At 37.1% G+C, this 14,559-nt stretch overlaps 1 protein-coding gene across 1 annotated transcript in view; it reads left to right on the forward strand.

The window, feature by feature from the left end:
- Positions 1-14,289, forward strand: part of NOAZFP (nucleolar atypical zinc finger) — a 17,054-nt gene extending 2,765 nt beyond the window's left edge. Inside the window, exons 3-11 of the mRNA XM_027770336.1 lie at positions 1,022-1,041; positions 1,145-1,215; positions 4,287-4,366; positions 7,396-7,522; positions 8,510-8,614; positions 10,178-10,224; positions 11,309-11,426; positions 13,007-13,119; positions 13,640-14,289. Coding sequence (XP_027626137.1) covers positions 1,022-1,041; positions 1,145-1,215; positions 4,287-4,366; positions 7,396-7,522; positions 8,510-8,614; positions 10,178-10,224; positions 11,309-11,426; positions 13,007-13,119; positions 13,640-13,801 — 843 coding nt within the window. The 3' untranslated portion in view covers positions 13,802-14,289. The remainder of the gene's footprint in view (positions 1-1,021; positions 1,042-1,144; positions 1,216-4,286; positions 4,367-7,395; positions 7,523-8,509; positions 8,615-10,177; positions 10,225-11,308; positions 11,427-13,006; positions 13,120-13,639) is intronic.
- Positions 14,290-14,559: the final 270 nt, after the last annotated feature.

Here is a 14,559-nt window from a genome sequence, read left to right on the forward strand (position 1 = left end):
GTTTATTAAAGGGGTAGTGAAATAACTCATGTATCTTTTAAGGAGATGGAGATAGCTGGGACTTGGACAACTGGAACCTGAAATAACTTGTAGTTCCATCTTTGCTTTTATTTTATTTCATTTTTTTGCTAATTATTTCCACTTTCCCAGAGTATCTCACTCCATTTGTTTGGCTTTCTAGTTGTTAGTAACTGCATGTCTTATGTCACACACTGTTGCCCTCAGATGGAAAGAACTCTGACAGGTTGGGCATGAGTCCATACCCATCCCAGGACTAATGTTTATGGGTTGCAGGAAGGTGGGATTACACAGCATAGATGTGACAGTGGGGACTCCCTTCTGTGTCAAGGTTCCTTTCAGAGAAGAGGAGGTGCTGGGCAAAACAATCACAGGCATATGTAAATACATATAATGTCAGCTAAGTTTTGGTACGTGCTTCAGTAAACAGTTATTTATTAGGACAAAGAGGTAATAAAGTTTAGTGTATATGGGGTAGTGTAGTTTATAGAGGAGATGGGATTATCACAGAACCTTCCAAAAGGTAAAGATTGTTCGTGGGGAACTTTTCAGGGGAAAGTAATGTTATATGTAAAGGCATGAAGAGTGTAAGACAGATTTGGAAATTGGCTGACCAGTAGTGACTGGAATCTAAATAGGCTAGCAAGGTTTGAAAAGTGGTTAGAGTCAAGATTGTGGAGAGCTTTTAAAGCCATGTTTAGGAATCTGGATTTTCTGTCAGCTTTATTACTTTGTCATCTCTACTTTTTGGGATTTATTCTTGAGTATTTGATTCCTTTAGAAAAAAGAAAAACAAATCATCTTGATATTTAGTCTTTAGGATAATGCTACTTCTTTTAGTGGTCTTTGCAGAATATTCCTTTATTGTAAATATTTGTTATTTAAGTATGCTTAAATGTTTATATTTATGGGTTTGTATGGAGGGTTTGAATATTCTTTTTAATGCAAATAAATTTGCAGTTATCAGTCAGAAAAATTAATTTTATTTTCTTACATTTTACAGGAATGTGACAAGTGTCAGAGGTAAATTTTATTTATTCTTTTGTTCTATTTATATGTAAATATAGTCCCTCTGACCTTTTATTTAATACTAACTATATTTAAAATTTTTATTTTACATGACAAGGCGACAGAAGAATAGAGCATTTTGTTATTTTTGTAATTCTGTACAGAAGTTACCAATTTGTGCACAGTGTGGTAAGTATGTGATCATTATAGACACATGCCTTTTCTTTTATTAAACATTTGTATAGCAGCTAATTAATTTGAACCTGTGTGTTTGTCATTATTAACTTCCCATAATGTTATGTCTCGCCACTAAAAAAAAGGCACAAAATGTTTTTTGGCCTACATGAGATCTTGTCTTTGCCTTTTTTGGTATTATACTGGAAAATGTACAGTTTAGATATACAGATTACTTAAGTTTGTTTTAGATGTTAAAAAATCTCTGACATAACATCTGATGATCCCGGTTTTTAATTATACCACCTTAGTCTTGTTCATTCAGTATATATATTTTTTTTCTTTCCTTTTTCTTTTTTTTGGTAGAGGTTTTTGCCTTATGGTGTATGTGTTAGCCAGAGAGACAGAAACAGTGAGAGGGAAAGTAAGAAATCACCCTGCGGGGGGCAGGTGGCCACACCACAATCCCTTTTTCTACTGGGATATTGGGATTGCACACATATGTGCCTGGTATGAGTTTCAAGCCACAGGGTCCAGGTCATGTGGAAGTCCAATGACATAACTGCTACACCATCTGCTGGCCCTCCATTTGGTATTTTAAAAAGTTTTTTGAAGTTTATTTCTACAGTATTAGCTTGGTGGGAAAGTCATGACATATTTTTCTTTGTTTTCTATGCAAAAATGTGTCATGAGTTTCCTGATGACCCAATAGTTATAGCCTTTAAAGAAGACATATCAATGCTGCAATTGGTGTGAAAAAACTGGCCTAAATGAAACATTCATCTGCCAGTTATATCTGCATTTTATAAAAGGATATGAACGCAGAGTAAGAACACCACTTTTGTGGAAGATTTAAGAGATTAAAAAATGAATGAATAAAGAAAATTAAATAAATAATTCTTTAAAAAAAGAGAGAGAAGTTCTTATTAAGACCTGTCTGTTTTTGTTGACTCTGAGCTTAAATTTTGTAGTGCTGCACATGGAGATGTTTCACATTATTGATTCTTAAACTTCGCACTACACTTGAGACACTTGGGTAGCTTGAGCCTCTCATTTCCAGTTTTTGGTTGCTAGCATCTCCTGTTGTCTAACTTTGTTCATCAGGAAATCAAGATCATTGAAAATTGACCATCTTCTGTGTCTTGTGTTGTACCTTGTGGAGTCTCAGATTGATAATGACTGCAGTTGTTAATCCTCACACAGTATCTGATAAGCTGATTGTTTTGGGTTGGTAACTGGCTGCTAGATCAGAGCTTTTATGACTTCCTTGTGAATTTTAGCTCTATGACTTACTCTTGCTTTTCATGATTTCTGAAACACTCTCAAAATTTCTTTGGAAAAATGTCTGCCTAGGAGCTGTGTTTGATAAATGCTTAATCATTGTTTGGTTTGGCTTAGTTTGAGGTATTCCATGGAAAGAAAAAAGTGGTAATTTCAAACCAGACTGTTTTTATTGTGAATTATAAAATGTACAGTTTGGACCAGCTCCTAAAGCAAGTGGTGCTAAGATGCCTTGCTCTGCAGGCTGGGACTACATGAGAGACCTAGGTTTGATTCCTGGGCCAGCACAAAGGCCAGGTGCAGTGGCATGTGCCTGCAGTCCTGACTCAGGAGGGCCACAAGTATGAGGCTGGCATAGCAAAGGTAACGAGACCCTGTCTGAAAAAGGGCTGGGTATGGTTGTGTACCACTAGTCTCAGCTGGGAGCTGGGCAGGGCACTGCAACAGGGTAAGACCCTTTCTTTAAAAAGAAAAAAAAAAAAAAATTTAAAGCATGGTTTTTTTTTTTTTTTTTTCTGGAAAGGTTTTTGCTATAGGGTGCATGTGCTTGACAGAGAGACAGGAAGCAAGAACCCCCCCCCCGCCCCTCCCCGGGGGGAATGGCCACACAGCAATCCCTTCTCCTCCATTCTCTTCTCGGGATCTTGGGCATGCATGCACACGTGCCTGGCGTGAGTTTAAGCCACCAAGTCTGGGACTAGAACCACGGTTGACTACATGGGAGTCCAGCAACATAGCCATTACACTAACTGCTGGTCCCAGAATGGCTTTTTTTAAAACTTGTTTTGATTCTTTTAACAATTTATAAGATTTGGGGGCCAGCAGATAGCATAGCAGTTATTTCACTGGACTCCCACATGGACAACCATGGTTCCATGGTTTGAGTCCTGGACCTGGTGGCTTGAAAATCATGCTGGTGTGTGTGTGTGTGTGCACCTACCCAACATCCTGGGAGGAGAATGGAGGAAAAGGGATTGCAGTGTGGCCACTGTCCTAGAGGGTGAGTTCTCACTTTCCCTCTCAATGCCTCTGTCTCCAGTGAGCACACATGTCCTAAGGCAAAAACCTGAAAAATTTTTTTTCTTAAGATTTTAAATTGTTAAAGTGGTTATTAAATTATAAAGCATAACTTGTAATTTCTGATTTTCATACAAACATGAACTAGCATATAAATTATTGTATAATACAGTTTTTGCAGGTTTATTTCTCATCTCCAAAGATCTGACTTGGTAATGCTATCTCAGTTATATCTGTGTTCTCTTTTCAGTTGTGTAAGTAGTAAACAATACTGATTTCATCCTACCTGTTTTTAAATTATCTCCATAGGAAATTGAGCTCGATATAAAGAGGAATATTAAAACTTGTACAAGGAGGGAACCGGCAGTTAGCGTAATGGCTATTTCGCTGGACTCCCATGTAGTTGACTGCGGTTCGTGTCCCGGACCCGGTGGCTTAAAACCCACGCCGGGCGCGTGTGCGTGTGTGCCCAAGATCCCGAGAGGAGAATGGAGGAGAAGGGATTGCGGGGTGGCCATCCCCTCTGGGGGGTGATTTCTCGCTTTCTGTCTCTCTGTCTGGCGAGTGTACACGCCCTATTGTGAAAAACCTCTCAAAAAAAAAATCCTTTTATGAGGGGACTGTTCAAAGGTGTGGAAAAATGGAACTAAAATTCAAATTTATTTTGATGCAAAATATTTGAAATCCAGGCATAGTTATTTCATAGTATAAATTTTGCATGAGCATTTTGAAATTCCTGTGTATATACTACTTTGCAAGAGTGAACTTGCAAATTTTTCTCTTTAAAGGGAAAACCAAGTGTATGATGAAGTCTTCTGACTGTGTCATAAAGCATGCTGGAGTCTACAGTACTGGCCTTGCAATGGTGGTAAGCATCTTGTCATCATCCTTTAGACTAGCAGGCTTCAAAGGATAAGAAAAAGTCATTCTGATCAGTGGGTTTTTTTTGTCTCCCTTTAATAAATGTACTCTGTCCCTTCTTTCAACCAATCTGTAGTTATCTGGATTATCTGTGGCATGTTCTTTGTATGATTTTCCCTTATTACCCACTTGTTTCTAGCTGTTGCTTTCATATTGAAAATGTGATAATAATGGAAACTTATTTCAGGTTGACCCAAACAAATTCATTTCTTAATGGTATCTTTCTAATTCATCTTTTTTTTTTTTGAACAGGTTTTAGCTATAGGGCGCGTACGCTTGCTAGAAAGACAGAGAGACAGAAAGCTAGAAATCATCCCCCAGGGGGGATGGGCATGCCGCAATCCCTTCTCTTCCATTCTCCTCTTGGGATCTTGGGCATGCGCATGCTCTCGGTATGAGTTTAAGCCACGGGGTCCAGGACTCGAACCGCAGTCTACTACATGGGAGTTAAGCGACATAGCCATTACATCAACTGCTGGTCCTTCTTTCTTCCTTTTTTTTGTTTGGAGATCTAATTCATCTTAATTAGACTTCATAAAACATAATTTACTGAAAGCCCTGCTTAAATAGTGTTTGCCTTTAGTTAAATAAACAACCTATTTCCAAAAGAATCTAGAATTATAGGTATTTTTTTAAAAGAATTATTTAATTTTATTTATCATCATCAGCAGCATTATTTTTAATTTGCTATAAGGCATGGACACTCACCAGAGAGAGCTAGAGAGAAAGGGAAAGTGAGAAAGTAAGCCACCAGGTCTGGTACTCAAACTGCAGTCGGCTGGTGGTTGGGGAGTCTAGTGCCTCAACCACCACACCACCTGTTGGCCTCTATAGTTTGTTTATTAAACGCTTTACATTTCATAGAAATGTATGTACTTAACATTTCTTTATTACATGTAAGATTTCCTAAATAAATTCAGTGTTTTAAATAGTAAACAGTTGAATTATGTGATGCATTTTCTCTTTTTCATTAAATTATTTTTTTCTTTTTACATTATGAGTTAGCCAGCTTTACTGTACTCTATAGTGTGAACTTATGTTTTAGATCCAAATTTTATTAGTCCAAGAAGAAAGTAATACTACTTTTGTGTCAAGTGGAATATTTTATTTATGGTAACTTTCCAAGAACGTATCATTTTTTATCATAAGGCAGACCTAGATATGACACATTTCATGTGTGCATATTTTATTGAAGTGAAGAGCCAGAATTATTCATAATCATCTTTTCAATTCTTCCTTATTTTAAATATAGGATTGTCAGTGTTATTTTTATTGAAAACCCTTGAAGTCTTCCTTTGTAGCTGTTGACATAAATTTATCAAATTCTTTTTTCTTAAATTTCCTGCGTTATATAAATGTGAATTATCTCTCTTATACAAAAGATATTTAGGGCTGGCAGGTGACATGGTGGTTAAGATGTGGGACTCCCACTTGGCTGACCATGGTTTGAATCCCGGACCTGCTGGCTCACTTTTCACTTTCCTTTTCTCTCTCTCTCGTCAAATTAAAAAATTATAATAACAAATAAAATGAAATAATTCTTTTTTAAAAAAGGAGATATTTAAATTGATTTATATTTGGATATTTTCCCTTGGCTCAGTTCCTGCTATGCCATCCTGGTTTGGTTATGTCCTTTCTCCAAAAAAAGTTTCTGCCCTATGGCCAGGTGGTCCTCTCCATAGACTTTCTCTCCATATTGTAGTAACTGTTCCCTCCCCTCCCCTTGTTTTCTCATATTTTGGAATGCTAAGGGATGGTACGAGCATCAGCTTTATCATCCTAAGCCCTTCCCTGTCCTTTGTAATCTCTCTTCTTAAATGCTCTTGGTTACCTACTTTGATAGTACCATTTCTTTCTTGCTAGAACCATGAGTGATCCAAAGAGAGATCTGAGGTTTTAGTAGCTATGCTGATAATCCATTTTTATAAGTCAGAAACTTTCTTCCTGCTTGTCATTACTTTTGTAACAGAGCCCTGAACAGAATACTGAATTGTAATTCAGAAGGCCTGAATTTGCATCTCAGCTCAACTGTAATCTTAACTGTGGGATGTGGATTTAGTCTCTGGCCTTGTGTTTCTCATGTGTAAAGGAAAGATAGTCAAGCCTTACTTATTCCCTTAAGATTCTTTGTCACTCTTAATATTCTGTAGATATCAATGTGTTATGAACAGATTCTTCATGTCTTAATAAAAGAATTGGAGAATCTTACCCTGTCATTTAGTTTCATATGTCTTGAATTTTTTTTCCCAAACAAATTATATAATGACTTACAGCTTAAGTTACTTTAACAGAAAAAAGAAACTGGCAGAAGTTTAACATTCTTAGTTACTCTACAGAAGATGTGCGATTATTTTCAGTAAGAATTAATTTTAAAATATTAGAGCTGGTAGTATTTAAAAGTTCAATTTAGTTACAGGAGTTGCTATAGACAGGAAAAAAGCTTAAACTGTGGGCCCCAAACTTTGTATTAGGATTCATTCTGAAGATAATGCTTCCAGCTCTCTGATTTAATAATATCAGAGTAAGTGTAGAGTTTCCTCTTTGCTGCTTTTCTTTTTAATTTATAGCAGAGTTTAGTGTATTACAGATACTTGTTGATAAAGTCGTTTTTCAAAGAACCCTCTTTAATTTTGACTCAGAGTGGGCAATAAAATCTTTTTTTCTTTTAATGAAGCCAATCACTATCTTGAGGGCTGATAAGTTGCTAAATGTCCAATTTTCTAAAAAATTATTCTATTTAACTTTATGTATTTATTTATTTTAATTTGTCCAGAGAGGGACAGAGTGGAGGGGGCGAGCAAGCCATTAGGTTTGGGACTCGAACAACGTTTGGCCATGTGGGAATCCAGTGCCATTAACTACTACCATGCCACCTGCTGGCGCCAAATGTGTACCATTTTGATTATAGCCAGTGGTTAAATTGTGGCTATAGTAGTCAAGTGACAATGACTGAATTTTCTTGTTCTTTGGTTGCAGGGTGCAATATGTGACTTCTGTGAAGCTTGGGTTTGCCATGGTAGGAAATGTCTCAGTACCCATGCCTGTTCCTGCCCTCTTACTGATGCTGAGTGTGTTGAATGTGAACGAGGTGTTTGGGACCATGGTGAGTGATTAGGTATGAGCATTGAGCTTTGCTATACATGGAGGCTGATTGCTAAATGTTCTAAATATTATTTTTTAAGTCTATTAAGTCATCAGAAAAATCATGATGCATTTTTGCACAGAAAAACATAGAAAAATACGTCATGACTTTTCCAGTGACCCAATATTTATTCCATGACAGAGACAGGCATTCCCAACAGCGTCTTCATGCCATGATCCACTTCTAGCCTTAGCCAGGCAGGATCATAGGCATGCACTTGCCTGGTGTGTATAGGGAGTACTTGGAATATGAACTTGGAATCTTCTCAGGTCGCTTCAACATCTCAGAGAATTGTATTAATGCTATACCTCCATGGCTGGACTGAATGTAATTTTTAGATTTCATCAAGGCCAGCAGATACCGTAATGGTTATGTCACTGGACTCTGACATGGCTGACTGTGGTTTGAGTCCTGGATCCACTGACTTGAAAATTATGCTGAGTGCATACCTAAGATCCCAGGAGAATGGAGGAGAAGGGACTGTGGTGTGGCCATCCCCCCTGGGGCTGATTTTTCACTTTCCCTCTCTCTGTCTGGGTTTCTCTCTGGCAAGTGCACATGCCCAGTGGCAAAAAGCTCTTAAAAAAAAAAAAGGTTTTTTTCAGTATTCCGTCAGTGTTACGTGTGATACTATTTGATTATCAGTGTAGTTAGAAAAGGGATTTATACCAGCAGCAATAATAGTACTTACACTGTTTTCTAAGCAGGTGGTCTCTTTGAGCATTGTATTGGATGAGTAGCCAGGGGAAAGCCTATTTTTTTTATAGTTCTATTTCAAATACTTTAGTAGCTTTTATTTTAGTTTTTACCAGAACAAAAATAGCTGTACAGTTTTGGTATAAATCTGAAATAATGAGCCTTCTCTTCTGAGTAGCTCTATAGACAAGAGTATTCTAAATTAAAAGGGTATCATACTTATATTTGTGGATTTTTTTTTTAATCCAATAGGAGGCAGAATATTCAGTTGTTCTTTTTGCCATAACTTTCTCTGTGAAGATGATCAATTTGAACATCAAGCCAGCTGCCAGGTTTTAGAGGCAGAAACATTTAAGTGTAAGTAGTTTTCTTTTTTGTTGTTGTTTTCATTGGATGTTCTTTATACCCCAAGAATCTCAGTAGTTTTAAGTGTTAATGAAAAAGGAATCTTTTTTTTTTGGAGGGGGGGACCTTCTCTGAACTGGAATTTAACTTAATACCTTTTCTCTATTTCTAAAAAATATTCAGGATACGTATTTCTAAATAAATTTGTCACAGGGACACTAGTGGCATATTGATTGCATCAGTTCTTTATTTTGTGGGCTTGACTAGGCATCGCAGGACTTACAGTATTCTTGGTCTTGAGTACGAAATGCCAGTTCAAGTTATTAGAATGAGGCTTCACCCTTCTACCCTGTGTCCCACTTCCAACTGTCTGTATGTGAGTGATATTGCCCAGGTTTGTTCCTGCTGTTTGGTACCAGTGATTCTCAGGAGTGTACCTGAGAAAAACCTGTGGAATATTTTAAAAAGCACATCTGCTTAGGCCTCATCGCTGGAGATTCTATCTTAAGGTCTGTGGTGGGTGCTACATGTCTGTATTTAACCTGCATATAGAGTTTTCATGGATTTTCAGGTTGAAAACCAGTATTACTAACTAGGTTAATATTATCTTTATGGTTAATTTATTTCTTAAAAAGTTAGTTGAATGAATCCATATAAAGCATTTGTGTGTGGTACTTGGCACTGAGAAAACCTTTATTAACTAGTAGTAGTATAGGAAAAAGACTGAAATTCCCAGATACTCACTACCTTTAATATGGTTCTGTTAGGTTGTCAGGAAAGTCATGATATGTTTTTCTGTGCAGAAATGCATCATGGCTTTCCCAATGACCCAATAATTATAGTATGAGATGATAATTCCTGTATTCACCTATAAAATTAGGTGATGAGTAATCGAAATGACATACAAACAACACATACACACACACAGTGTGTGCCTGAACACACACATACTATATATAGAGAGACAGAGAAAGAGGTTATTTTTGCAAGTTTATGAAAAAAAAATTACAAAGATTAAAAGTCACCTCAAAAGGTATAGTATTTTTGGGACCAGCAGTTAGCATAATGGCTATGTCATTGGACTCCTATGTAGTCAACCATGGCTTGAGTCCCAGACCTGATGCCTTAAACTCACGCCAGGCACCTGTGTGTACGTGCCCAAGATCCTGAGATGAGAATGGAGAAGGGATTGTGGCGTGGCCATCCCTCCCCCACCGGGGGTGGTGGTGGTGGAGGTAATTTCTCACTTTTTGTCTCTCTGTCTCTCTCTCTGTCTTTCTGGTGAGTGCATGTGCCCTATAATAAAAACCTCTCCAGAAAAAGAAAAGAAAAAAAATTTATAGTATTTTTGAGTCTGCCTTAGGCCTTAGCAGAATGTATAATACAAAAATTGAGTTATTTTATTTGGAGTTTAGGAGCTTTGCATGTTTTATAGCATTGGAACCCAAAAGACAGGCAGCATGAATCATTAGGCTATAATTCAATCAAGAGCTTTTAGTGATTGAATAAAAGACAAAGTAAAAATGCAAGAACTGAGTAACTGACAGGATTTTATGATGAATCTATCTCCCACAGGTGTTTCATGCAATCGCCTTGGTCAGCATTCATGTCTCCGTTGCAAGGTACACTTAACGTGTTTTTCTTTTTAGATTTTATTTTTCATATCTGGACTCCTCCACTTGGGTTATTTATAGTTGTAATTAATCAGGAAGGGACCTTAACGATTATTGTTCCTTTTATTTTTGAGACTGTAGGTTTGAAATTGAGAAAGCTTTAAGTGACTTTCCAGGAGTCATCCAGTTGGCTGGCAGTAGAGTTGCCATTAGGGCACATTTCTCTGGGATGCTGGCTCACTGTTTTTAATATCTTATGTTTATGAAGAACGTTCTGACTGAAGTGTTGGGAGCATATTTTAATGAAAGTCAAAATGCACCTGCTTAGAAGAGTTAGGGTAAAAGGAAGGTATATATAATGTGCTGTTTCCTTAGACTGTCTCCGGCATTTGCATTTGTCAGCAGTCACCAACCCAACCAGGTGCAGCCAGTTCATTTTCTTTCAGAAATGCTGCTCTTGTTCTTACATTCATAGCCTTAATCTCTTCTTTCTCTCCCTACCCTGCTCTAGTTGTACCAGTGCCTTTCATTTTGTTGAAGGTGTTCACTTTCTCAAACTTTCAGGCATTGTCTGTGCTGTTTCCTCTGTCTAAAGCACTCTTTCATCTTTGCTTACCACACTGTATCCTATTCTTCAGATCTGGGCTAGGGTTTCCTGTTTCCCCAGATACCTTTCCTGAACCACATGTCTGTGCTTTTCTCTGCACTTCTACTTCAGTGCTTAGTGTCTTGGGTTTGCCTCTCCACTGTCTCTGTCTCCATTTAGACTGTACGTTCTGTGAGGGCATGAGCCTGTTCACCATTACGTCACCAGGGCCCTTGTGATACTGAAATATTTATGAATGAGTAAATGTATCTACATGTCATCCTCTGTACAGATTCTTATGATAGAATCAGGTTCAGAGAGTCCTGGCAAAAATTGTCCTTAAAAAAATTGAAATCAAGAACACAATTATTCACAACAAAATTCTTAATATCTCTGCTTTAATGAAACCTCTATCTTTAAATTTCTTTTAAATATTCAGTGATGTCTTTTTATATATTTCAAAAATCTGTATTTATTTGTTTACTTATTCTCACTTCTCCTTTATAGGCATGTTTCTGTGATGATCACACAAGGAGCAAGGTGTTTAAGCAGGAAAAAGGAAAACAACCTCCTTGTCCTAAATGTGGACATGAAACTCAGGAGACCAAGGATCTTAGCATGTCAAGTAAGGCTCTTTTTTTAGATACCAGTGATGTCATTTTGCTTTTGTGCTTAGAAAAGCTTTATTTTTTTTCCCTGTTTTTTCTTTTTTTTCTTCCTTTCCTGTCTTTTCTTCATTTTAGAAGATCAATGTATTCTATTAAGCAAGTAGAATTTTATAGCCTTGGAAAATGTGTGGATAAAAGTTTTCAATTTAACTTAAGAAGTAAACCGACATTCACTTTGATATTTGGTACCTGCCTCAGTTAATGACAACTAATATGTTAAGATGAAGAAAAGAGTGATTTTTCTGTTTTTGCTGAAGTTTCCTTGTTAAATAATTGAATAGCTATATATCCTTAATATTTTAGTGGTGGTAATCTTTAGTACTTGGGAATCAAATTCATTCCAAAGCTATTCTTAGGTGTGTGGTATTTTAGTAGCTATGCTTATTATGTAATACATCACTAATACAGGAAATTGTTTTATGGTCTTTATATAATGTTTTAATAAGAGAGTAAGACTGCTACAGACATGCTTATAGTAACAGAGCTCACAATTTTGTTAGGGAGACATTTGACTGTTTACCAAATTTTTCAGAATGAGATCATAATTTCTAAATGACTAACAGTATTTTGTTTAATCAGAGGTGGTATTGCACAGCAAGGTGACACTGATAACGTTCCTAATCTTCTGCATTAAAGTTTGTGTTCCTAGGAAGGCAGAAGAAATGAAAGGTTTTGTTTTCTAGGGTATCTGCATTGTAAAATATCTGTCTTAAAAATGTAGTGGCTCTGAAATAAGCTATGTTCTGTGACCTTAACTTTTTTTTTTTTTCAAGTTTAGTAATTTATTTCTTCCATGAGGAACAGAGATAGAAAGGCAGATGCCCATAACTGAGTCTTCATGCTGTGATCCTCTTCCAGTCTTAGCTGGCCTGGATCACAGGCATGTGTATGCCCTTTCTGGAGTATTTGGGGATGTCCCAAGATGCCAATCCAGGACCTTTCCCATGTGGGTCTAGTTGCATTAACATCATGTCACCATCTCGTCCCTGGAAATACTTTAATTGACCAAATATAGGATACTTTAGTTTTTAAAATGCCCTGTTATCATTGGAGAGTTCTATTTCAATTTTTTTTAGAGAGATTTTTGCTATGGGGTGTGTGCGCTCACTGGCGAGACAGACAGAAAGTGAGAAATCATCCCCCAGATGGATGGACCCCACGCAGGCTTTTCTCCTTCATTCTCCTCTTGGGATCTTGGAGCACACACATACACATGCACCTGGCATGAGTTTAAGCCGCCAGGCGCACGACTCAAACTTTGCTCAACTACATGGGAGTCCAGCAACGTACTCCATCTGCTGATCCCATCATTACAGACTTCTATTCATCTGATTTTGTTTTGTTTTAACAAAATGACATTATTATTGTGTGTGTATAGATTTATTATGTGATAAAATTGGGAAAATATAGCCTACTTTTTCATTTGGGAGGAAGAAGCAGCCAATGAAGTTAGTATAATTTTACATATTACAGAGGAAAATGAAGATAAAGGGAATTGCAGTAATACAGTGCCTTGTGTATGTCTGTTTTTTTGTAGCCCGCTCCCTAAAATTTGGCAGGCAGACTGGAGGTGAAGAGGGTGATGGCGCTTCTGGGTATGATGCATATTGGAAGAACCTTTCCTCTGATAAATACAGTGACACTGCCTACCATGAGGAGGAAGAGGATGAATATGAAGCAGAGGATGATGAACCTTCATTCTCCTCTTGGGATCTTGGAGCACACACATACACATGCACCTGGCATGAGTTTAAGCCGCCAGGCGCACGACTCAAACTTTGCTCAACTACATGGGAGTCCAGCAACGTACTCCATCTGCTGATCCCATCATTACAGACTTCTATTCATCTGATTTTGTTTTGTTTTAACAAAATGACATTATTATTGTGTGTGTATAGATTTATTATGTGATAAAATTGGGAAAATATAGCCTACTTTTTCATTTGGGAGGAAGAAGCAGCCAATGAAGTTAGTATAATTTTACATATTACAGAGGAAAATGAAGATAAAGGGAATTGCAGTAATACAGTGCCTTGTGTATGTCTGTTTTTTTGTAGCCCGCTCCCTAAAATTTGGCAGGCAGACTGGAGGTGAAGAGGGTGATGGCGCTTCTGGGTATGATGCATATTGGAAGAACCTTTCCTCTGATAAATACAGTGACACTGCCTACCATGAGGAGGAAGAGGATGAATATGAAGCAGAGGATGATGAAGAGGAAGAAGATGAAGGTGGAAAGGACTCAGATGCTGAATCATCAGATTTATTTACTAATTTGAATTTAGGAAGGACCTATGCCAGTGGTTATGCCCACTATGAGGAACAGGAGAATTAGGAAAGCTGCTTGCCCATTGGTGCCATGTGTGAGAGAAGCCAGGACGTGTGTGTGTGATGACTCAAAAGTGTGTGGGTGTTCAAAAGTATTATCTTTAGCCTTGTACAAAAGATTAGTCACACTTACAGGGGCAAGGAGGGGACATAGCAATTTTGTAGGAGCCGATAATCAGGCTGATAGCACGAGAAAAGGGAGTTTCAGTGTAAGGTGTTTATTGATCCAAGCAATGGAAGTATCACAGATTGGATTGTTACTGTTTCAGTAATATAAGGGTTTCCAATTAGATACATAATATACAGGGTAAAGAAACAGGATGGTAGTCTATGTGTTGTAATTAAATTAGTTTTTATTAAAAACACTGCTTATAAATTCACTGTGTCTGATTTTGTAAAATGTAATGAGTAAAATGGATTACTGTATTTTTTAGGTTCACAGAATGAATTTCATGTTATATTCTAAATTTTCATTAAATATTCATGTAATCTTAAGTAGTTATGGTATGTATGCTTTAGCAATTGACTCATTGATCTCTCCTTCACGGTATGTGTCTTGAACAGTACCTATTATTTATACCTAATGTACTGATAAAGGTGAGTGACTACCCAGCCATTTTTCAAAGATACAATATCACAAATCCTATTATTACAGATATTTTACCCAGGAAGTTTCATTTCTATTTAAATAAATCTAGTATTTCACTTATGTGCTTTTGATACTTAATTCCTTATTCTCAGTTTTTCAGCTTATTTTGGAAAACA

This window comes from Tupaia chinensis, unplaced genomic scaffold (genome assembly GCF_000334495.1).
Source record: "Tupaia chinensis unplaced genomic scaffold, TupChi_1.0 Scaffold000127_2, whole genome shotgun sequence".
Taxonomy (NCBI): domain Eukaryota; kingdom Metazoa; phylum Chordata; class Mammalia; order Scandentia; family Tupaiidae; genus Tupaia; species Tupaia belangeri.